At 41.0% G+C, this 26,158-nt stretch overlaps 1 protein-coding gene across 1 annotated transcript in view; it reads right to left on the minus strand.

The window, feature by feature from the left end:
• Window positions 1-26,158, minus strand: part of BIRC6 (baculoviral IAP repeat containing 6) — a 306,648-nt gene that overhangs the window by 249,575 nt on the left and 30,915 nt on the right. The window contains 5 exon segments of the mRNA XM_034764920.1: window positions 1,211-1,371; window positions 11,425-11,650; window positions 13,930-14,079; window positions 20,994-22,388; window positions 25,434-25,492. Of these exon segments, the coding sequence (XP_034620811.1) occupies window positions 1,211-1,371; window positions 11,425-11,650; window positions 13,930-14,079; window positions 20,994-22,388; window positions 25,434-25,492 (1,991 nt within the window).

A 26,158-nucleotide genomic window follows, 5' to 3' on the forward strand; every position in this document is an offset into this window, starting at 1 on the left:
CTTCTCACCAGTTAAAATAAATACATAAATTCATAGAACACTAACACAAAAGAGTAACAACTGAATCTAATTCAATTTTTTATTTAAATAAACATTATTGTAACATTGAGTTATTTGCCCGGCTCTAGTTAAACCCTATTTAGCTCTCCAGTTTTACTATTTGTATAATGAATTAAAACAAAAAACAAACAACACACACCACAGAAGACAGCCCGCAAGTAATAAGACCTAAACTTGCTGGGATAAATGAGGGTGAATTATAAGGCCAAAGAGTAGCTTCATTTTCAGCCAGCAAATAGTGGGGTATTTTCCCCATCTCTGGATGAGGTCACCAAGAGTGCTTCAGTATCTTATGACTAATACTTCATATCAAGTCTTAAAGAACACAGGTCAAACGTGGGAGCATTTGTTTCCCTCTGTCCTGTGTCCACAGGTAAGCTGTATGTTGAAATTCTTAGTCATATTGTACTCTTAGAGAATATACTTTCCCCACCGAGAGACTGCTACTCTGGAATACTGTTCCCTTGGAAACAGCAGCTTTTCTGTGATATTCTTAAAAAAAGACTCAGCAGTACGCCTCTATACCATTGTTTAAAGCTATGGCTTAAGGAGTGGAAATTCTCTGAAAATGCTCTGAATTTGTTTTTTCTTTTCTCTTAAATTCACAGTCATGCAACCTTTATTTCAATGGAATTCTAGTTGCTAGATTTTTTTTTTCCCCCCTCATAAGGCACTCAGACACCCTTTAGTCATGGACACCTGCAAACTGAATTTCTAATTATGACCTGGAAGAACTACCTCTTTTTTTTTAATCCTTTGACTTAGAAAAGAAAATTTGTTGTACACCTCAGAAGCGCTGTCATTTATGTCTGACACTGCAACTCTCTTTTAATGCATCATCAGATTCCAGTAGTAGGACATGTAAGTTCAGCTCAAACTGTTGTTGCTTTAGCTATATTTCTTTCTTCTTTATACAACATTGAGGTTTTAAAATCTATGCTTATCTTTGACTATTTTAATTTTTTTCTTATTTTTGCTCCCCAATGTTCAATAAATGTTCATTTGTGCAAAGAAAGTTAAAATGCAAGATATTACTAAGTAAATGTAAAATTGAGATATCTACAAATCTTTATTTCGTCTCTAATTAAATCAGTAAAAATACCATACCTAAAAAGTAACAAGTCTGAGAAAAGAAGATCTATTTTCTTACCATTGACTTTTCCTAAGCCTGGAGCTTTATTTTTCAGTAAAGTCACTTGAATCTGTGGAATGTTTGTTATGTTTGAGTTCAAAACAAATTTGAAATCCACGTGTCCAACCATACAGGCTTTTGGCAAAACCAGTTCAAAAACATGTTCATCCCAGCTGTTGCTGTTGGGGAAAAAATATTAGGTATTTTATAACACCGTGTCTACAAGCTCAGTACAACCAAACAAGCAGCAGCATCCACTTTATTTTCTGCATATACTTCTTCTCTAGCATAATGAGAAAAAATGAAGTTTTACATTAGTCAGTCTAAGCTTCCTTCATATTCCCTCAATATCAACATGAATCTCTGAAGCAAAATCAAGTACATTAAACTGCAGTTAACCATGTCCAGTTTATATAGAAAACATTGAAAGCCAACAGATAAGATACTGAACCAATGTGTTTGGAAATCATTTGGCTGAATCAATGTGTTTGGCGAAAAAGCACAGAACCTCCTACTACCTGCATTACAATACTGCCTCTATAATACTTAACATTTCTTTTGAGGCTTAAGTCAGTATTTAAACAATGAAAATACTTCCTTAAACATCAATGGTCTTCCAGTGGTTAAACTGTACCAAAGCATGATAGGATCTGGTTGGCAATCTCTGAAGTTGGCTTTCTTCACTGATGGTGTCAAACACTGTCACTGTTCAACAGTATCATGGCCACCTGCAGGAGGCTCAAAATACTAATTTCAATTCAAAATTTTGAAATACATTTGACAATTTATACAGGATGAGAAGTGCTTCTTACCAGGTGCACACTCAGAAGCCTGCGCTGAGCAAAATGGGTGCAGCTTTCTTTTAATGAGTCATTTTTCCTTTTGAAGCCAACTTTGTTTTATACTGAAAGTGTAAACTTGAGACAATAAGTACCCCTCAATGATCAAAGTTTCATAGCTTGACACGCTAAGGTTTACAAAAGTAGCTCAAATTGAAAAAAAAGCAATTAACATAAAATTAATCATGCTTCCAAGTGTTACATTACACACATTTTCAAAAGTAAGAGGTTGTCACTTACCTGTAACTGGAGGTTCTTCAAGATGAGTGGTCCCTATCTGTATTCCACTGAAGGGTTATGCACATGCTCCATGTGCCCAGAGCCGGAGCTTTTAAAAGTATTAGTGTCCGTTGGTCTGCGCATGTGCCCTGCTACCGCCTTATGGTTTTGACTGAGGCAATAAAAGGCAGGGCAGACCAACTGCACCCTCAATTTCTTCTCCACAAATCTACCAGATCCGCAGCAGAAGGGAAAGGAGGGTGAGACTGGAATACAGATAGGGACCATACATCTTGAGGAGCCTCCAGTTATAGGTAAGTAACCTTCTCCTCTTCTTTGAATGATGGTCCCTATTGTATTCCACCGAGGGTGATTAACGAGCAGCACCTACTGAGGAAGAAGGTACAAGAAAGATGACAGCACCATGGAACAGAGGACCACTGCACTGAACGAAGCATCCATCACAGAGTCATGCACCAGTGCGTAATAGGAAGAGAAGGTGTGTATCGAACTCCACATGGCTGACTTGCATACGTCCGTAAGAAGCACGTTGTGAAGCACAGTCATAGTTGATGTTTGCACTGTTTTGGCATGGGCCCATATCCCGCTGGGTGGAGACAGCCCTGATAACTGATAAAGCGTAATGCACCCAAAAACCCACTTCGAAACTGAGTGGAGATGGCCTGCACCTTAATTTTTTCCACTATGGCAACAAATAGCCTCAGAGGCTTCCAGAACAGCCTCTTCCTCTGCAGATAAAAGGCTAAGGCACTGAGGGAGTGAAGACGTCATTCCTCCTCTTAAGCATGCGGCTTCAGAAAGAAGGCAGATAAATGTATGGGATGGGTAGCAAGGCGTGCAGACTCTCCAGCGTGGCGCCTCCTGCTGGTCAACTGTGAATTAACTCCATTCCAGCACTTGGAGCGCCCCCTGCTGGCCAGTGTCTTGCCAGCCTCAGGCCCGTGTCCCTCCCGGACCCCAGTGCCCCTTACCTTGGGGTTCTGCCCACAGCAGTACCCCAACACTCTGGGTATTCCCCCCCAGGGGGGACCCACAACCCTCTGTGCCCATCTTGCCTTAGTGGCTACTGCCAGTCGTCATCTAGCCCCCTTTCTCTGTGGCAGACTACAGTCTGTAATGGCCACTCATCACTGGCAAGGGGGTTGGATCAACTGCCTTGGGCCAGCTGTCTCCCTACAGCCCCAGTACCCCCTTTAGCAAGGCCTCAGCCTGTGTACTCACCAGGCCAGAGCTCCCCAGCTCTGCCTGCCCTTCCCCAGCACTGTTCTGCTTCAGGTACCCCGTGCTCCCAAGCAGCTACGCCCTCCCCACTGCAAGGCTGGAGTGAAACGGTCTCCTGGCCCACAGCCCTTTTATCAGGGCCAGCTGTGGCTTCATTGAGCCAGCCACACCTGGAGCCAGCCACACCTGGGGCCAACTACCTCACCAGCCTCTCTCAGCTGCTCTTAATCCCTTTTTTAATTGGGTCCCAGCCACAACCCTCTCCAAGGGCTGCTTTTAATCCCAGTTCTCCTGGAGTGGGGCAGCTGCCCCACTACAGGATGGTTGAGGTGAAAGCGGGAAACCACTTTCAGAAACAACAAGGAGTCTGGTGGCACCTTAAAGACTAACAGATTTATTTGGGCATAAGCTTTCGTGAGTAAAAACCTCATAGCTATGCATCCGAAGAAGTGAGGTTTTTACTCACGAAAGCTTATGCCCAAATAAATCTGTTAGTCTTTAAGGTGCCACCAGACTCCTTGTTGTTTTTGTAGATACAGACTAACACGGCTACCCCCTGATACTTGACACTTTCAGAAGAAATCTAGGATGTAAATGCAGGGAAACTTTGCCCTTCTGGTACATGGAGAAAGGGCGCTTTGCCAGTTCATGAGACTCGGGGGAAGATTTGTGCCTCCCCGGAGTCAACAGCGCATGGTTCATGGATAGAACGGGAAGCTGCCTCAGAACCAATGATACACAGGACTTTGGCAGAACCGGTGCAGAAGGGGCATGCCGCTCAGGAGCTGGGGCCAGAAGATCCAGCATGCACTGCAACATTTTGTCATGCTTGTGTGCTTTGGAACAGACCACTTCTCCATGGCTGGAACTTGTGGCCAATGCAGTGTCTTTCTTGGTCCTTGAGGAAGACTTGCTGCCATGCTTATGCACATACTTCAGGGGTGGGCAAACTTTTTGGCCCAAGGGCCACATCTGGGTATGGAAATTGTAAGGTGGGCCATGAATGCTCACGAAGTTGGGGGTTGGGGTGCGGGAGGAGGTGAGGGCTCCAGCTGGGGATGCAGGCTCTGGGGTTGGGCCACAAATGAGGAGTTCAGGATGTGGGAGGGGTTTCTGGACTGGGGCAGTGGATGAGGGGGTTGGGGGTGCAGGAGGGTCTTTGGGCTGGGACCAAGGAGTTTGGCGGGTTGGAGAGGGATCAGGGCTGGAACAGGGGGTTGGAGTGCAGGAGGGGGTCGGGGTGCAAGCTCCGGGCAGCTGTTACCTCAAGCAGCTCCCAGAAGCAGTGGCATGTCCCCCCTCCAGCTCCTACATGGTGGCATGGCCTGTCCGCAGGCACCACCCCTGCAGCTCCCATTGGCCGCGGTTCCCAGACAATGGGAGCTACGGGGGCAGTGCTCGGGGTGGGGGCAGCATGCAGAGTCCCTTGGTTGCACCTACACATAGGAGCCAGAGCGGGGACATGCCACTGCTTCTGGGAGCCACGCAGAGCGGGGCAAGCCTCCAACCCCATTCCCCAGCTGGAGCTCAAGGGCTGAATTAAAAATGTCTGGAGGGCCGAATGCGGCCCCCGGGCCATAGTTTGCCCACCTGACATATTTCCTTGTCTCATAGCTAGGCCCCGGCACAGGGTCCATAGCTCTGGTACTGGCGGAACCAGACTTGAGCTCCATGGCAAGAGGTGCACTCTTGGATTACTCAGGGCGATGTACGGGGGCGGGGAGAGTTCCCCAGCCTGGATCCAACTGGGGCCTCATGGCAACTTCCATGAGGTGTTTAAGGCTGAGAGCCCAGCCTTCCCGGATACAAGCAGGGAAGGAGAGGCAGATAATGCACCTGGACAACATGGGCTTCCCCCAAGCAGTATGAACTGCACTGGTACTTGTCACTGATTGAAAACAAGAGAGGGCATGGGTTCAAGATCTTGAACCCCAGCATCTTTGGCATAATCCAGTACCCAGGCATGGGTACAAGGGGGAGAGAAGGACGGTTGGCAAGAAAACTGCCAGAGCGGCACCCAAGAGTCCTTAAATCCTAAGAAAACCACTAAAAACTACTACAAAAACAACAAAATGCTAACTATGTACAAGAATAAATCAGTGTCTCTCACTACATTTGGAAAGTGCATCACAAGGGATGAGAGAACAGCAGAAGCTCTGACTCAGACCATGCGATGGTGAGAAGGAACTGAGGGCGCGGTCGGTCCGCCCTGACCTTTATCACCTCAGTCAAAATCATGAGGCAGTACAAGGGCACATGTGTGGACCAATGCACACTACTACTTTTAAAAGCTCCAGCTCTGGGCGCATGCGCATAACCCCTCAGTGGAATAAAATAAGGACCATCACTTGAAGAAGAACGGCACTTCCTGACTGTTTTCAGTGCATGTGTAAAGGACATTTATAAATATATTATTTAGAACTAAGTTTTTTACACTATGCTACATATCACTGTCTTCTGCACAATTTCTTTGCAGTATATTAAGCGCTGATATAACTATTTTCTAACATCTTTTTATTAAATTTTTGAAATATTAATCTTCAAGGTCAGAACTCTCTCGGGCAGTGGCAATGCACCATTAAACTGCAGGATCTAGGAACATATAACCAGTAATTAAGGTTAATTGCTTGTTGTCTGACCATTAGTTCTGTTCCGCACATGGTGGAAGAGTCTTTTGCGCAGCATTTTCCATAAGAAAAAAAAAAAGGCAAAATATTTTTTAAACATTACATATAGTTCTAGCATACTAGCATGTGTTCCAGGTGTCTCAGTGTGTCCACATATTAAATACTGCTTTGTAAAGCACCAATATTCCCATTGGCTATCAAATGGGCAAGACCTTGTGACACAGAAAACGGATCTAAATAATAAAATATAGTTTGTGTTCTCTTCTTGTTATAATAAAAAATAGGAAAAACCATCTCCCTGGAGTAACTTTTTCAGCTGACCTTTTAAAGCATTTTTCATCTTTTCTTTTAATTCTACTATAAGTACCTGACTTTCAGTAGTGTCTCCTTTTTCTTCTAGGTAACAGTATTCAAACTAAGGATTAACAAAGAAGCTCTCTTTGAAAATTATCTGGGGAAGAACCTGTTTCCTTTTAGAGAAGCAAAGAAGTTCCTAAAGTAGATCTACACAGTAAGATAGCAAAGAATTTTGTGGAAGCCTATTAAGAAACACTCCAGGATGTCAGATAGGTAAAAGAATCTAGACCTTTGCTCCTACAGCAAACTAAGCCAGCCTTCCAAAATCTTCTTGACAGCTATAGAATGTAGGATTAATTCCACAGTTTCAGAAAGGAGTCCACAATCTCTCTACAACAAACTGAAGAGTTAGCTGTTTAGGTTTCATGACATCTAATTCTGCCTCTGCAGATCCAAGTGCAAAGACCCTGCTGAAGAAGAAAGTCAGGGTTCAGGAGCTTCCATTGGTCAGTATGCAAATTGCAACCTGACAAGGGGAAGAAAAACAAACAAACAAAAAAACACACGATTGGCAAGTGGTTATTATAATGGTGCTACCACTAAGGCTAAAAGACTAACCATGGAAAATATTAGGCCAAGAAGAATTGAGGAAGTTATGAGCAAAGGAAGACTGGGGTTGTTAGAACAGCATTCCAAATTCAGCTTTAGCACACAGGTAGTTAATACACTCATGAAGAATCCTAAAGTTCTTTACAAACTGAACACATAGAAATGCCATTTCTGGGATTGAATATGGCAACTATTCAGCACCAGAAATACTGCACAACTGATTTTGTTTCAGGATTTGGGGAAAAGAAAGGGAAAGAAAGATTATTTTGGTTTAAATTTGTTTAAGGATGCAGTGAAAAATTCTCTACAACTGAAAATAGAACGGGAATGTAAGTATACAGAATATAATTCCTCATGATGAAAGTTTGTCCAGGACACCACAGTTAACATTCCCAACTCTTGCAAAAAAAATTTATTTCCTGAAGAATTACTGAATATTAATCTAAGCTTAGACTAAGCATCTCAGTCCTCTGTCCTATATAGCACTTAACACACTTCTGGCCCTATATAAATGAAAAGGATGTTGCTATGACATGGACATATAACTTAATCATTCAAAACATAATATATTATGGATGTGGCCAATCCATTCTAAAAGGGCCAATGTGTTGAAATATTAAGGACTGACCAGCTCAGAGGTTCAAGTTACTGACCTGACACAGAGGTAAGCAAATACAGAGGAAAGCAGTAAACCATCTTGTGTGCAGTCGTGTCTTATATAGGAACACTGGAATTGTCACACTGAATCAGACCCGATTCATCTAGATCAGTGTTTTTCAAACCCTGGGTCGTGACCCAGAACTGGCTCGCGAAATGGATGGACTGGGTCACAGCGGCTCTGGTCAGCACCACCTATCAAGCCGTTAAAAGTCCTGTTGGCGGTGCTGTCTGGCTAAGGGAGGCTAGTCCCTTCCTGTTCCGACACCGCGCTGTGCCCCGGAAGCGGCCAGCAGCAGGTCCAGCTCCTAGGCAGGGGGAGGGAGGGGGCGTGTCATGGGGCTCCGCATGCTGCCTTCGCCCCAAGCACTGGCTCCTCACTCCCATTGGTCAGGAACTGGCCAATGAGAACTGGGGGGGGTGAGGGGGTGCAATGTCTGTGGGCGAGAGCTGCACAGAGCCACTTGCATGCCTCTGCCTAGGAGCCAGATCTGCTGCTGGCCACTTCCAGGGCACAGCGAGGTCCATGATGCCAGGACCAGCAGGAAGCCTGCCTTTGCACCCCAGCTACGCTGCTGACCGGGAGCCGCCGGAGGTAAGCTTGCACCCCAAACCCTTCCCCCAGCCCTGAGCCCCCCAAACCCAGAACCGCTTCCTGCACCCCAAATCCCTCATCCTTGGCCCCACCCCAAAGCCTGCACCCCAAGCCCAGAGCCCTGACCCCCTCCCACACGCTGAACCCCTCATTCCTAGCCCCACCCTGCAGCCCACACCCCAACCCTCTGCCCCAGCCCTGAGCCCCTCCCACTCCCCAAACTCCTCATCCCCAGCTCTGTTGAGTGGTGGGCATCAAACATTTTCTTCAACTGGGTCACCAGAAAAAAAAAAAGTGAAAACCACTGAACTAGTGGACAGTGGTTAGTAGCAGATGCCTCAGAGGAAGGTTTAAGAATCCCACAACAGAAAAGAGAAACCATCTGCCTTCATGAAGGTCTTATACTAATCCCACAGAAAGATTTGCTTAAACCCTGAAGCATGAGGGGGTTTGGGGGGTAAGGATTGGGTTAAATCTCTTCCAAAATTTTGCATCAACAGGTCATAACTCTGGATATTCTTAAGTGCCCAATCTGTTTTTGATTACTAGATAAATTGTTGGCTTCAGTGACATCATGGGGCAGTAAATTCCAGTTTGACTACATGTTGAGTGAAAAGGTATTTATTTCCCTTAATCAATTTCGACAATCCCACCTTGCAGTTTCCTTGAACATCCCTCTTGTTCTCGTGTTATGACATTCGCACAACAAACTCCCAATCTATTTTCTCTGTACCATTTGTTCTTTTATATACTTTTATCATGCCCTTTCTATTCATCTTTTAAAGGTAAGCAATCCAAGTCTTTTCAGTTTCTCTTCATGACTTTTCCCATGCCCACAATCATTTTCATTATCCTTCTCTGACCCGCCTCTAATTCTGTAATATTATATCTATTTATATAACATATTTTCCATATTATTCTGCATTCCATTCCTTGTGCCTCCTATGACCCTTTTTTGCTTTTTTCACCATAGCTGCACATTAAGCTGTCCACAGCGATTCACAGGTCATTTTCCCAAGTTGATTCAGAACTGGGCAAGATGTATGAACAGTTCAAAGTTTTCTCCCCACACACTTCACATATCTTAGGCATGCAGAGAGAATTTTTTTTTCCATTTAAACTAGCTAAATTTAAGTTTGAGAAAAACATGGAGTAGAAAAGTCAGGGAAACTAGACTTCATACTTCAAGCAGTGAGCTAACAAGAAGCCACATGTAGAATGTCTGGTTGGTCCAGTAAATTTACTGGATCTGAGATTTCGGAAAAATCTATGAGATTTAGAGAAGATAAGAACGTAAGAGCTGCCATACTAAGTCACCCCAGAGTCTACCTTACCCAGTATCCTGTCTCCAACAGTGGCCCTTGCTAGAACTTCAAGGGGAGTATACAGAACAGAACAATTATGGAGTGATCCAGCCCTGTCTTCCACTCCCGCTCTGGTAGTTAGAGGTTTAGGGTCGCTCCGAGCATGGGGCTGCCATCTTGGCTAATAGCCATTGAACTTATTCTATTCTTTTTTTGAACCCACTTATACTTTTGTCCATCACAACATCCCATGCCAATGTCTCTCACAGGTTATTTGTGCATTGTGAAAAAAAGTACTTCCTCTTGTTTGTATTAAGACTGCTGCCTATTAATTTCGCCACGTGACCAGGTGTTTTTGTATTTTGTGAAAAGGTAAATAATGCACTTCTTCCACAACATTCATAATTTCATCGACATATACATCATATCTCCTCTTATTAGTCTTTTTTAAGATGAATAGTCCTAATCTTTTTAGTGTCTCCTCACATGGAAGTTATTATGTACCCTTGATCATCTTTGTTGCTCTTCTCTGAGCCTTTTCCAGTTTCGCTATATCCTTTTTGAGAGGGGGCAACCAGAACCGGTTACAGTATTCAAGGTGTGGGTGCACCATGGATTTATATAGTGGCATTATGACATTCTGTCTTATTTTCTATCCCCTTCCTAATAATTCCTCACGTACACCTTTCACCTTTTTAACCACAGCTATCCCCTTCCTAATAATTCCTCACGTACACCTTTCACCTTTTTAACCACAGCTGTGCACTGAGCAGAAGTTTTCAGAGAACTATTCATGTTGACTCTTTCTTAGGTGGTAACAGCTAATTTAGGACCCATCATTTTGTATGCATAGTTGGGATTTTTCCCCTCCATGTAGATTACTTTGCACTTATAAACATTTAATTTCATCTGTCATTTTGTTGCCCAGTCACCCAGTTTTGAGAGATTCCTCCAACTGCTCACAGTCAGCTTTGGACTTAACCATCTTGAATAGTTTTGTATCATCTGCAAACTTTGCCACTTCACTGTTCACGCCCTTTTCCAGATCATTAATGAATATGCTGAACAGGACAGCTCCCAGTACAGATCCTTGGAGAATCCTGATGCTGTTCACCTCTGTCCACTGTGAAAACTGACCGTTTATTCCTATCCTTTGTTTCCTATCTTTCAACCAGCTACTGAGCCAAGAGAGGACCTTCCCTCTTAACACTAGGAAATTAAGTCGGTATAACTACAGTATAACTATATCACTCAGGGATGTGAAAAATCCACAGCCTTGAGCAACGCAGTTAAACCGACCTAACCCCCAGTGTAGGAGACAGGAAAATTCTTCTGTCCGCTTAGCGATTGCCTTTCAGGGAGGTGGATTGTCTACACCAACAGGAGGAGACTCCCATCGGAGCAGGTGGTGTCTTCACTGAAGACGCTGCACTGCAGAAGCATTTTAAAGTGTAGACAAGCCCTGTTTCCTTAAAAGCCTTTGGTGAGGGAACCCTGTCAAAAGTGCACTACATCAACTGGATCACTCTTAACCATATGCTTATTGACTTCCACAAATTACTGTAATAGGTTGATGAGGCACCTGACTCTTCCCCAACAAATCAAATAGTTTCAAGGTCCACTGAGACAAATATGGAAACCTCAAGCAGGGGAGCCAATGCAAAAGATCAAGAATAAGAGTCATATTAACAGTTCAGTTTTGTTTGTTTTTAGTTCACACACTTGTCTGTGCAACTATTTAAAAAACAATTAGAAGAAGCAAGCTTATACTACTACACCAACTGCAACATAAATTAGTCTCACCCACCCACTCCAATCTTTCTTGAGCCATTACTCTACTTACCTATCTGTCTGCAGCTTCCAAGTCCGAGTATGCTGAGCTGCATCCCCATGGTGTTGCTGATGTAAATGTTGAGGATGCCTCCTTTGCTGCTGCTCCTGTTGGACTTCCACCCAGCATGGAGGTACAGTGGCTGAAAATCGTGGGGTCAAAGTCTCAAAACGGGTTAATTCCACCAAGGATGTCAATGTTTCAAGGGAAAATGGTTGGTCCACCAAAAGATCAACTCCTAATATTTGTTGAAGGGGATAAAAAACAACAGGTTTACTACATATACTTTCCTCTCCAAAACATCGTAGACCAAATTTCAAAATTATCCAAGCTGCTCTAACACTAGAAAGGTGTTTGAAGATTTTCTGAAAAAGGCATGAAAAAAAATCATGCTAGTTTTGAAGTCAGCATACCCAAAAGCAAACTTGCTCAAAAACTTTAATTTTTGCACTTCAGAATGTTTCTTTTTAATATCTATTGACTCACTTCATGTCAAAATCTTTCCATTCAGAGAAAACTGTTGTTATGGATGTGGAATTGCTATGTAATAATCTAAAGACACTGAGGTATAATAATTTTAACACTGTTCTCTACATGAAATACCCCAGCTGCAGCCTCTTGATGATCTAAAGCTACTGTTAAGTAGAACTTGTTGCTGTAGTGTAATCTTCATGAGACCAAGCAATAGATAATCATAGCAAGGTCAGCATCCATGAAAAAATTGAATACACCCATTTCACCTAGCACAGAATAAAAAAAGGCTAAACCACACATCACAATGATGCAGGGTTACCCTCGTTCTAAAAAGCTCCCTATGATGCAAACGTGCTTATAGGGTGGCTCTACTCTGAAGTGATTATTCAAAGATTTCAATTTACCACAACAGATCTGCTTCCTGTATACTAAGTCTTTTGTTTTGTGACTAAAGTAAGTTATTATTTTAACTCTTGTTAGCACTACAGAGCCAACATAAGTGAGAGTAGAATTCTATTCCTTCTTGTGTATAAGAATGGTTTTACTAAAACGATTATTTACACCTGTGTCAACCCCAGTTATGGCAGTGAGATACACAAGTGTAATTTGACCTGATAAACATTTAATAATTGATAAGGATATATGAAAAGAGAAGAATCCAGGTAGTGGCCAGCTAAGTTGACAAACTATGGGCTTGTCTTCACTGTATTAGCTCAAAGTGAAAAATGAGGGGTGCCCCTAACCTGACTCCCAGCCACACACAACGGCCTCTAGTTTGAGTTAAGTGGAGCTTTAAACTCGAGCTAGGTGATCTGTTCAGAGTGTATGGTTCGACGTATGTGTGATGCAGATGCTTACGCTCCTAATGCAGTAGAGATGTAGATACGGGCTACAGCTCAAGCTACCTCAACTCAGATGCTAATCTAATCACATTAGCTACACAGCAGAATTAGACTGGCAATCAAATCACTGTGCATCTTCAGTGTTTCACAGCCCAGCCGCTCTCACTCAAGCTAGGCTACAGTGAAATAAGTCAACTGTTTTAACTTGAATTAACTGCTACAGTGAAGACAAGCCTTAGATATGGTGTTTGAGGTGAACTGGATATTGGGGCGGTAGAGCCAGCTGCTTCCTTCAGTATGGGGGAAGGAGTGAATCTTTCCAGATAGCAACCAAGTATCTGAATGAAGCTGCAGCTTGGAACAAGATTAAATTCCAATAAAATCAGGAGAAAAACGTACAGGAAGAGGGAAACAATCAGAAGAGTTCACAGACGCTGTATTAATAACCCTAGTTGAGGGAATGCACCTGCCCTTTGTTAAAGTCCAGTTCTGTTCTGAAAAAATGACATTGGAGTTCATTGTTTAGCAGATCAATAATTCCACATGAAAATAGCTTCAGTTTACAAATAAAAATGCTTTTAAAAACTCTCAGAGACGACGACCATAACTTTCCCTGGAAAGCCAGGATTAATCAATGATTTACAGGAATCTGTACAGAATAAATAATCTCCATTCTCTTTTTTGCCTAATAAATTTCATAGTTTGAAATACTTTCACACTAAAAAAAGGCTTCTCAAATGCATTGGAAATAGTAGGATCTGAAGAATACCAAGTCAACTCCAGTGTTCAGGCAATTATATATGATTTTTCTACCCAATGTTATGTTTAAAATGTTATGTTTATGTTAGACTGCAGTATTAGATAGCATCTGTATCATAAATCCTGCCATTACAACCGTTAGAGGTTGAATGCATGATATTAATTCAACATAATGAGCTTACCAGGCTTATTTAAGGGGTGTAGAAAGTTTAGCTTTGGCAGTGATAAAACTCTGTCACTTCCACATTTATCCCCCACTCCACATCAAACATGCAAAGATAAAATGAACTGGGAAGAATACTGAGTTAGGGTATTTTTGCAGCCACAAGACTAGACTATTGATGATCACTTGACACGCTTTAAAAAAAAACGCGCGCACACACACCTTCCCTCCCTCCATATGGTTAATATATTTTGTTGTGTTTAAATGTGAATGATTTACCTGTAATGCCTGGACTAGAAGGGTTAGATAAGGGCTTCATGCCTTCCGATGATTGCTCTACCCCTTTAGAAAGGGATCCATCCACAAGTATATCAGCTTCATCTATATCATCACAGGTTCCTCCAATTTGAAGGAAATGAAGCTCTCCACCTAAAATGTGGTTGACATTAACAGAAGTAGTTTGAGACAAGTTTATGTCAAACAAGCATATATTTCCTCAACCACTTTTAGTTAACGAGTACATCATTATCTGGTCATTACATACAGTAGTTGCGAAGCATCTGAAGGCTCTTCTGTATATTTTTTAAACTTTACCAGAAAAAGTACAGAAACAACCATGCAAATGTTTATTCCATCTGCTAATGATTATGAAGGAAACAGATCAGCCAGAAAGGTTCTTTGAATACCCAAAAAGACAGTTAGCTCAGTACATGTGAAAAAAGCCAAAAACAACTCTGATTAGCCTTTTCATAAGTATCATATAATTCAAATCTTGCCATAATACATTGATACTACACCAACATTTCAACTGGAAACCCACTCAAAACAACTCAACATATTCCCTATAAAATACCACTTTCTCAACTTCTTATAGTCAGGGCTTGAAAAATCCACTTGTCCACTAAGTTCTAGGCATGTAGTAATCTTGCCTTGGCAAGCAAAAGAACCTAGAGATGAGTTTCTGCAGATTTTTAAACTTTTATTTATAAACTTGATGCCCAACAGCTACAGTGTCTCTTTGCTAAGTACCAGAAAAGTAAAGTTAACAGAATTCCCAGTGGTTTACTGCCGATATTCTGAACTTTTGGGTAGCTCTCGTGAACCATGTATTTCTTGCTGTTCTTTCTTAGGAAAATATAAAGTTAGTTTCCTTACCTGTAGTTTTATGTTCTCTTAAGTCAGAATTTAAGATGCGAGATGGAATGTCTTCCTTACTCCTATGTCATGGAGAAAGTTCCCCCAACCCCAACGCACCTTGCTTCTACCTGCTCCCCCAGCGGGCATATATGGATATTGGTGCAGTGTTCCATCTCTACTAGCCTAAAACTTTCTCATCCAGGGACGCTGAAACAATTTGTATAGTGGGGGTTCTGAGAGCCATTGAACCAAGCTGCAAACCCTGTATATGATGGAAACCACTTCAAGCCAGGGGGTGCAGTAGCACCCCACTACCCCTAGTTCCAGCATCTATGTTCTTATCTATAGCAGCAGGCAAGAGTGCCACCCATTGAGATTGCCTGACACTTCCCACAGTAAGATCCTGTTTTCAGCTGCTTAGAATTTTGGCTAACCTTAACTGTTTGGTCTGAAATGATCTATACCGGATGTCTGCCTCAGGATGAAGTTATTGGAAAATTTCCAGAGTAGAGCTCATACAATGGAAGTTTCACTGTCCAGACCACATCTAACCTGAGTAAGTCTCTTTCAGATGCACAGGGGTTTATAGTTCAGAAAAGGGTGAGAACAGACCAACTCAAATGAAAAACATTATTCCATTTGGGGCCAAGTTCTGAAAACTTCAGAATAATGGAGACCGACGCAAACACTTAATTTCTCACACATGTATCTACAGTGGGATGCAGACATTCTAATTATGAATGCAAAGTAAGACTATTTCTGTACTTACTGGCAGTTTTATAATGGAATAAAGAAAATCAGTTTTTACCCAATTGTTTTGTTGGCTTTTGGCAAGTTGACCTAACAGTTTCGACAGCTTGCCACCTGGGAGTTTGAAAGTTTAGCAGTTCATGAGTTATCCATATTTAGGAAAGGTTCTGGGTTTTTGAATATGAAACTTGTATTTTCTCCCTCATTACTCAAAAATTAGGGAACTGATTTTGATCAAGTTTCCAAAAAAAAATTAAATTAAAAAAAATTAATTTTTGAGCTGAGGGCAAGTCAAAATTGAATTTTCCATACAAATCAAGTAAACAAAAATTCAGCATTATTAAATGAAATTTCCAACAAAACATTAGTATAATATTTACCAATAATCCAACACTAATATATGGTTATGGCAATCATTACAGACCATTTCTGAAACCACGGAGTATCACGGATTTTATACTCTATATCGACTACTAATGCATTCTACTCAATCTGGACTAATAGTATTAAATCTATTAGCAGTTTTCAAAAGAGTCAGCATTTTCAAAATCCATTCTACCACAAAAAAACTTCAATCATTTTCCTCCACCACTGCATTCTGTAACAAGTAAGTAGCTTTATTTTCAGGCTTCAGATGGATTCCTCCAGCCTCCCCGCTTTCTAGTCTGGTGGAGAGCTCATCTGCAAGCTTTGCCATCTGTTTAATGTGCCAGGGAGAAGGTTTCTAAGCTACCTTCCAGCTACATATTACAAGTAGAAACATATTAAAAATAGTACCAGTAGGACTGGAAGCACCAATCATTATTGGGCAGCTCAGTTAAGATCAGCATCAACTTGATATCATGGTGACCCAGAGAACAATGGGTAGAAATTGAATAGAACTTAAATAGCAATTTAGTGCATTGATTTTATTTTTTTACCTAGAAGATTCAGACCAACACAAGAGGGAAATAAGACTTCAGATACAGAATTTGATACAAACACAAGACAGCCCCCTTCCCTTCCCACTCACATGCATCAGAAACAATCCAGAAATTCAACCAGGGCTATCTAATCCAAAATATGTAATGTATGGGAGTAGAAATAAAAAACAAAACAAAAAAAACTGTTCCACAATAACAAAATTATGTAAATTAACACCAAATAATTCATAATTCTTAGTTGTGACTTCCTTGCAAGTAAACCATTACATCAAATCTCTTGCAAGACCCTTAATGAGGAGAGAAACACTTATTATGGCAAAGGCCACCTGAAAGGGCCTACTCACCTCATGATATAATGAATTATTACTAATAAAATTTAGACAATAAGACTCTCAACACTTTAGAACAGGAAAATATCTGAAGAAAAGCCAAAAACCTCATCAATTTGTGCAAAAAAAATAACGTAAGTGGAGAGAGAGAGAGAGAGAGAGATGACTGATTAAAGTAAGGAAAATATAAAAATGGGAGTCAAATACTGGAGAGTATTTAGAGGAACAGGGTCCTCTCTGCATAGATATTGGGAATGATCTGTTTTGAAGGAAAATAGAATTTTTAAGATAACTAGAGTTAGGTGATCCAAAGAATTCAGTGATTCTATTAGTTTACAGTCCAAAGAGGTTACTGACTCAGGAAAATGACATATAAACACAATTACTATTAGCAGCCAGACGTCCAATAGTTCATTTTTGGAAAAGGAGAGCTCTCCCAACATTAATGGCATAAAGAAGTAGAGCAGGGGTCGGCAGCCTCTGGCACGCGGCTCGCCAGGGTAAGCACCCTGGCAGGCCGGGCCTGTTCGTTTACCTGGCCGCAGGTTCGCTCCAGGCTAATGGGGGCGGCAGGAAGCTGCAGCCGGTACATCCCTCGGCCCGCGCCGCTTCCCGCCGCCCCCATTAGCCTGGAGCGGCGAACCGCGGCCAGTAGGAGCCGCAATGGGCCAAACCTGCGGATGCGGCATGTAATCGAACTGGCCTGGCCTGCCAGGGAGCTTACCCTGGCGAGCCGCGTGCCAAAGGTTACCAACCTCTGAAGTAGAGTATGGTATGAGAAATTCTTTCAATGAAAAATGTGTCAGACACCTTACACATCCGGATCAGGTACATTTTGTAATGGTTGCTATTTCTGGAATTTGAACATCCATCCACAAATTAACCAGAACCAATCCCTTTTAGCTTTCATGATATCAAGATCATTGCCGGGTGTGCTTATGAACAGGAAGCCATCAAGGTCTTATTCACAAAATGCATTTTTTCCCCCTTTATAAAATGTTTTGAGACTAAGTTAAGAACTATTTGTAAATGTTAAATGAATTCAGTCTTAATGAATCTTCAAAAGGACTCATTTCCCAAAGCTCAGGAAAGTTATGAGAAAAATTTACCAATAAGAAAAATGTAGAGAGAAAAATGTAAATAAAATAGAGTACTTAAAGTGCATATGGTCAAAAAGCCATGATTCTACAATCAAGAAAGAGGATAACTTTGCCTAAAAACCAACCCTGGTTCAGCAGCAAAGTGAAAGCAGCAATTAGAAATAACAAAACAATGGAAAAAAGGGAAACTGATACCAAGTCAATATAAACTAGAAGTTATGAAATACAGAAAATTGATTATGGGAAACTAAAAACATTGGGGAAACTCCATGGACGGCAGTGCTAAGGACAATAAGGATATTAGCAACAAAAGAAGTTCTGGCAATTGTATAAGCCTAGATGGAGATGGTAAAATTATTGTTAATGATGCAAATAAAGCAAAAGTTGTCAATAATTATTTATGTTCCATATTTGGAAAGAAGCATGATATCCTTTTATCACATGAGGATGTGAATTACTTTCTAGTACATTAGCAACTGAGGAGGATGTTAAACAATGTCTGCAACGGATAAACATTTTTAAAATCAACAGACCCAGATAACTTGCACCCAAGAATTCTAGAAGAGCTGGCTGAAGAGATCTATGGCCTGCTGCTGTTTTGTTAATAAATCTTGGAGTACAGGGAAAATCCAGAAGACTAGGAGAATGCATATTGGCACCATATTACCAAAGCGGGCAAGCTGAGGTGAGCCAGATAACTATAGGTTGCAGCTTAACATCAATCCTGGGCAAAATAATGGAAAAGCTGATTCAATTAACTAAGAGTAAAGAGCTAGGGATTTAATTAATGCCAATCAACACAGTTTTATGAAAAATGGGTCTTGTCACACAAACCTGATTTCATTCTTTGATTAGAGTGCAGGTTTGGCTGGTAAATGTAATATACTTTGACTTAGTCCTGTACAACACTCTAAAACAGGAACACTACACAGTATCTAAGAATACATATAAGTGTTAAAAACTGGCTAATCTCAAAAAGCAGATGTCAATGGGGAATCATCATTAAATTCTAGTGGGATTCTGCATGGGTCTGTACTACGCCCCAACACCATTCAACACTTATCAATGATCTGGAAGTATTATTAATAATATATGAAGATATACCTATCTCACAGAACTGGAAGGGACCTTGAAGGTCATCAAGTCCAGTCCCCTGCCTTCACTAGCAGGACCAAGTATTGCCCCTGACAGTTTTTTTTTTTTGCCCCAGATCCCTAAATGGCCCTCCCTCAAGGACTGAACTCACAACCCTGGGTTTAGCAGGCCAATGCTCAAACCACTGAGCTATCCCTTCCCCGATATAAAATCATTGCTGATAAAATTTGCAGAGGACACAAAGATTGGTGGGATGGCAGATGAGAACTAGGCAGCCATACAGGGTGATCTTGATCACTTGGTAAACGAGGCCCACTCAAAAAAAAGCATTTATATTCAGCCAAATACAAGGTCAGACATCTAAAGGGGAAAAAAAAGGCAGACCACTCCACTGCATCCTGGAGATCAATGACAAACTGAAACTCAACTCCCCGTGTGATGCTGTGGCAAAAAGGTCTAATTCAATTCTTGGATGCATAAATATAGGAGTAGCAAGTAGGAGTATGGAGAAAATTTTACCCTTGTATGCAGCACTGCTGAGACCAATAATGAAATACTGTGTGCTGTCCATACCCATAAAAAGAAGAAGTTGAAAAAATTGGGGATGCAGAAATCAGCCACAAAATTACTCGAGATTTGGAGAAAATGCGCGACAGTGAGAAATAAAGGGATCAACCAGTTTAGCTTATCAAAAAGAAGACTGAAGGTATGTCTACACTAGAAAGGTAAGTTGACCTAATATAGGTCGACTTACAGCATGTCCACACTACCCTCCTTGGGTCAGTGGTACAAATCCTCACCAGAAGCGCTTCCACTGACCTAGGAGAGGCAGTGGGCTGGCAGCTCCCTGCTGGGAGCCTAGCTGCCCACAGGTTCCTGGCAGGCTTCCTGTCCCCTGCCAGGAGTGGGTGGGAAGCCACCCTGGGCTTCTTGCCCTGGCTCCCAGCTGGGAGCAGAAGCAGTGTCCAGCTGCCCAGCTCTCCCGGGGAGCAAGGGGCAGCTGGACAGCAATTTCTGTTGTGAAATTGACAAGACAACTACCAGCTGATGTAAGAAACACAGTGTCTACACAGACACTGGATCATCCTAACTACACTAACATAAGCCCTATGCCTCTTGTGGAAGTGGAGTTATTATGTCGGTGTAGTAGAGCACTTACATCGGCAGGAGCAATGCTGTAATGTAGATACTGACATAATTAGGTTGACGTAAGCTGCCTGACGTCGACCTCTGTAGCATAGACCAGGCCTGGGATTGGGATTTTATTACTGCACAAATACCTTCATGGGGAGAAAATATTTAATTGAGTGAAGAAAGAAAGGCATAACAAAAACTGATGGCTGGAAATAAGAAATTGGAAGCAAGATAGATTTTTAACAGTGAGGGTGATTAACCACTGGAACAAACTACAAAGGGAAGAAAGAGATGGATTCTCCATTTCGTGGAGTCTTCAAATCAAGACTGGATGCCTTTCTGGAACACATGCAGTGTTGTTGAAGCTGTGTCTGTCCCAGGATATTAGAGAGACAAGGTGGGTGACAGAATATCTTTTATTGGACCAACTTCTCTCACCAAGAGAAGTTGATCCAATAAAAGATATTACCTCACCCACCTTGTCTTTCTGGAACATATGCTTCAGTCAAACAAAGTTATTAGGTTTAAATACAAGGATAAGTGGGTGGAATTTAGTGGTCTGCGATACAAAAGATCAGACTAGATGATCTAACAGTCCCTTCAGGCTTTAAAACTACGAATCTATGAAGAACAGAATTATCAATACACTGCGTGCACCTAAAACGTACATTCCAGTTTTAGAGAGATCACCTAAACTTAAAATGTGGAATAATTCTAGAACCCCAGGGGTGAATTTGAGAACATCCTCAATATACAACCCTTAAGATCCTTTATATGTTGTACTTTTGTAGTTCTGAAATTCAGTCAACATTCTACCACATTTAACATTTGTCATTTTATTATCGCGTTTATCACTTTTTGAAAAAATATCTTACCTTTGGTGCAAGCACACAGTCTGTCTGTGCCCGAGCAGTATATCACAGAGACAAACATATCTGGTTCCTCATTGCCCTCCTTTTTAGGTGGCTCCACTTTGGCCAGAATTTCAAAGTTCGAAAGATCTAAAATTTTTACAAATCCTCCCTGAGTAGTTATTACCAGGTGCCCAAGAGTAGAGATCTCAGATTTTTTCTCTCTCCCATTACCATTCTTAGGAGTTAAATGTATTTCTTCTACAGGCTCCTCACACTCATCATCTCGATTATCCAGTATATCTGGTGGGAGCAAAATCAGTGAGGTAATTGTGTCCTGGGGGTCTTTGATATGCTGGATTTTTATTGGTTCCTCCTCTAGAGTCACTATTCTAGTGGCATAGTTCATTTTGTAAAGCACTAGATATCCACCACTAACATTTCTCTGCTCAGGTTGAATTATTAAAGGAGTTTGTACATCTGCTGGTGATTCGTGCTGGATCACACTGATATTTGTGCCATTCACAACAGCAAGACTCGACTCTAGTTCACCCTTTCTTCTGTTACATAGTGCCGAATTTAATTTATTTAAATTATTCAAGGCCTCTACTTGATTTATTGCACTCAGGGATTCAACAGGGCATGTCCGTAGTCCTACTAACAAATGAACTCCATCTGCACAAGGAGTGATTGAATCTACACAAAGGTTCTCCTCCTCTGCAAACTTAGGCAGTCGCAGGCACTGAACCAATGTCCCAGGCTTGGGAACCATGGAATTCCACTTATCAGAGTCTGGAGAAGTTAGATTGGCTGCTGCATCTGCAAACTGTTGAATATAAGTCACAGGTGGATCCTGCAACAGCAACTGTTCCTGACTGTCCAGCTCCATCTCAATGATCTGTGGAACTGTAAAACCATCATCGTGTAAACTTTTACTCATAATATTGTTCATCTGTGAAAAGATTTTTCCTGCTTTTTCATCAGACTCCTTAATGCTGTAAAGAAGCAATATTGGTAAAGTCCTCCTTACCAGAGGGGAATTCAGTTCTGAATTAGTGCAGGATTCATTGTCAGTTGATCCCTGCTCTGATACACTCTCACCTCGAGTCCTGCTTAAACCATCCAGTGATCTCTGAGAGTTACTACTAACAGGGGAGGTAGCAGGTGATTTGTATGTTAATAAACCCCCAGCTAATAAACAAGGAAAGGGAATGTTGTGTTGTTCCAGATGCTTCTCCTTCATCTTTTCACTCTTACAGTTAGCTAGACAGGGATTTGCCCCAAGTTCTTCTAGATCCTTAACTGTGTCTTCAAGCACATTTGCAACGATTTCCCACTGAAGTTTCTCAGGCTGCTGAAGAATGCTCAGGGCTGTTACATCAAGGCTCACCTCCATGGTTTCTTTTTGTGATGTATGCCCTTTAGAACAAACAGTGCATTAGTAGATATATATATATATATATATAATTCACCACAACATAAACCAAATAAGTATAGATTATAGACTAATTCTATTAACCAACCATTTAGTCATTTCTCTATGTACCGTCAAATATACAGAAGATACAAAAATGTGACATTTCCATATGTGGGAAAAGACCTAGAAACATTTATTCCCCAAAAGTTAACAACTGTCCTTTAAATAATTAAGAAAAATCAAATCAGAATGATAGAGGACAAGAAACTGAAGACTTTCCCATCAAGACAAACTTACCTTCCTGAGCTGCTGTCCATACTGAACCTCATAAGCCACTCAAGTGGCTCTGCTGTACACACCCCAATACCCCCTCCAGCTACCTAGACAGCCCAGTATGACCCCCTCAGAAGGGCAGATTCAACTCCCACTCCTAGCTGATAAACCCATGCTACACTACCACCATATTTTACTGTTCACATCAGCTGACAAACCATCCAGCAAAACCACCCCCCCACCCAGTATTCCTAACTGCCAATCGTAAGATATGAAAGAACCACCATCAATGCTGAAATATAACCTGGTCTAATTAAACTGGAACAATGCAAGGACAAATTTAAAAAAAAAAGTGACTCTGAGAAGCTGCAGAACCTTTGCATTATTTAGTAAACACAAAAGTCATAGGTTGATACCAGACCAGGAAGAAGAAGCTGAAACACAGCCGAAGGAAAATAAACCTAAAATAAATAAATAAAAAATTCTTCTTTTCAAGCATTTAAACTTGAAGATCCAGATTTCTACACCTCAAGTCTATTCCCTTGTTCTTATGCATTATGATATAGTTAATTACATGATCAGTTTTCCTGTAAGAACCCTATCTCATTCAGAGTGCAAACTGGAGAATGTAGAGCAAGTGAGGCAGTTCTATTCTCCCTCCCAACCCTGTCCTTTGACATTTCAATGAGGATCCCGACCTTATTCACTTTGCACAGAAAATGAAGAGGTCTTGCAAAAAGCAGTTGTGATCATGTAATTAACTATCAGACTACATCTATACAAGCGAATAGAATTAAGATTTACGGGGCTGTCACTTCCTGACTTTCAAATGTTTCCCTTCTAAAGCTTTAACAATTTTTATTTAATATAAAACTGATAATTTTTTGCAATATTTCTACTTCAACAGTACAAAAACAAACTGAAACTTTCCTTTGCCTCAGTTTGAGAGTTATTTTATTGATAGCCATGTAATCAATTTGTGTTGTTCAATCAAGATTTTATTAGATAGCAAAGTCAGATAAACAAAAAGGAATATGCAAGTCACATTTTTGGAAAGTTGAGTTTAACTACTGGCATTACCCTTAACTACAAAAATTCAGCTGCAGTAAGTTGATCATGGCATCCTTTTTGCTGCTCACCCTACTACTCTGTTTCAGACAAATACCATTCCCAGATATTACAATTATACATTTAGTGCACCTCTCAGTCTTAAAAGGTGGTCCCTCTAGAATGAAGCTGGGTTTACACTGAAGTTTTTTTAAGGACAGAGAAATTTAGCCTTCAGAGATGTGTATGTGGTACCTTTAACAAACACTGTTCTATCCAAAAACTCTTCAAAATTCAAGATTGCTGTGGGAATCTCACTTCTGAATTTCCTGACTTTAGACTTTAAGTTTGCTCTTCACTCCTGTCCTACCTTATTATCAATTTACCAACACAACTGAAAACGTGTGTAGCTGTGAGTTTACTCTTGTCCCCTCTTCTCTACCTCCTTGCTTTGTCTATGGAACATCATGCAAAATGGCATGATATAAAGAAGTCAAAATCTGAAAGACATCAAAGTTGTTCGCTCACTGTATTTTCTTCTTTTCCAATAAAAACCGCTACAGAGAGTATTTTTAAAAAAAGTATACTTTTACATCTCAATCTTCACTGTAGCAATACTACGGGCGGGGGGGGGGGGGGGAAGAGGGAGAGGAGATGTCAACTACCATCAGTAGTCTATTTCAAATTCTTGTTGTCCTTGTCCAGCAACTGTTCATTTAACCAGTTATGTGTAAAAGTTATAATAAAATTAAATGAAAACTGATAATGCATACAAGCATTACAAGAATAAAAACAACAAACCCCGTACAGACTCCAGTAAAGCAAAAGAACATGAAGGTTTATACCTACTGGTGAGACACAGCAAGAAACAAATCCAAGAACGTTTATAATTCAATATAGCTTTTGGGTCCTTAGTAATTTTATCACTATGGAAAAAGATTTTCACAACTGAAAGTTACTGTACAACTGCTAAAGTTGACATTTCACATTTTTATTTTAAGTCTCCCACAGAACTCTATTTCCTCAGTTCCAGAAATGGGACAATCCAGACCCAAATTCAAGCTATCAATATTTTGCTTCCTTTTTTACTTTAGCTTAAAATTTTATGTGCCTTTTTGGTTAGATGAGCTGTTCAGATACTGCATTAACACTTTTCAGACACTACTTTCATACACGACTGCACATCCTTCCCCAGTGATAATTTTTCCCTCCCCATTAACACATTTTGAGAAGAACTTGAATGCTGTTTTGAAATTTAACATCCTTCCAGTTTCATTTAACTGACAATTTCACTAGCTGAATGATAACTACTTCTTATTTTCAAATGCCTAGATGTAACTTCATTTAACTTTACATTACTTCACGGTCATAAACCCCAGTTGATTATGCTGTTCTAATGCTTTGTGCTATTTAAAATGCGAACACATTTGTATGCCACTATTACTTTTACTATTAGTTCTTTTCACAACAAAAGATTTGTAATGTGATTTTAACTCCTTGCCATGGAATTTTATGTAAGTGAAGTGTATTTTGCCATTTTCCCAAAGCTTTAGCTTGTCACAGACTAAAGTGTGTACATGTATATAGCTGTAAAGGTGATCCAACACTATATATTTTCATATATACATGCAAGAAAGTAGAGTTCAAATTAACTTCATTGCCTAACCCACAAATCCTTAAATTCCTAACAGATTTTTGCATACAGTGTTCAAAAATATTATACCCACCTGTCACAGATTCTGATCTGGAATGTTCTTCACTGTCTGAATCCTCCAACAGGTCATCACTAAAAGCACAACACAGCTCAATGAGATTTTAAAACATGACAACTGCAACACTTGCAATCATGGATTATACACTTTGCATTTACTCAGCCTCTATACATCAAAGATTGTACAAACTTTAATTCTCACAATGTTATGAGATACAATAGGTTTTATGCCTATTTTAAAAACAGAAACTGGGACATGAGCAGGCTGACAAACTTGTCCAATGTCATGGGCCCAGCTAGAATTAGAATTCAGGGTTCCCAATTCCTGTTCTTATGCAATAACCAACAGATTACACTCCCTTCAGAGTAACAGAAGTCATTCAATAACATTTAGGTAGCGAAGTGTTCATACTACCTCCCCATTAACGAAGTATTATGCTGTACCATGTCCAGAGGGCAAGACTGGGATGCTTTTATTATCTGAATTCTCTTAGAGATCTTTCCCAATACTGATGGAGTGGCCTCTGAGGAGCCAGTCGTCCAAATATGGAAAGACTGCAATGCCCTACTGATGCAGGTGAGCCACTACTGCTGACAGGACCTTCATAAAGACCCTTGGAGCCATCGAGATTCCCAAAGAGAAGGACACTGTATTGGTAATGCTCTGAGCCTATAACAGACCACAGAAGACTCTTGGGGGGGGGGGGGGGGGGGAAGAAAAAAAAAAATAAAAACGGGCAT

The sequence above is a fragment of the Trachemys scripta genome, chromosome 3 (assembly GCF_013100865.1).
Source record: "Trachemys scripta elegans isolate TJP31775 chromosome 3, CAS_Tse_1.0, whole genome shotgun sequence".
NCBI lineage: Eukaryota > Metazoa > Chordata > Testudines > Emydidae > Trachemys > Trachemys scripta.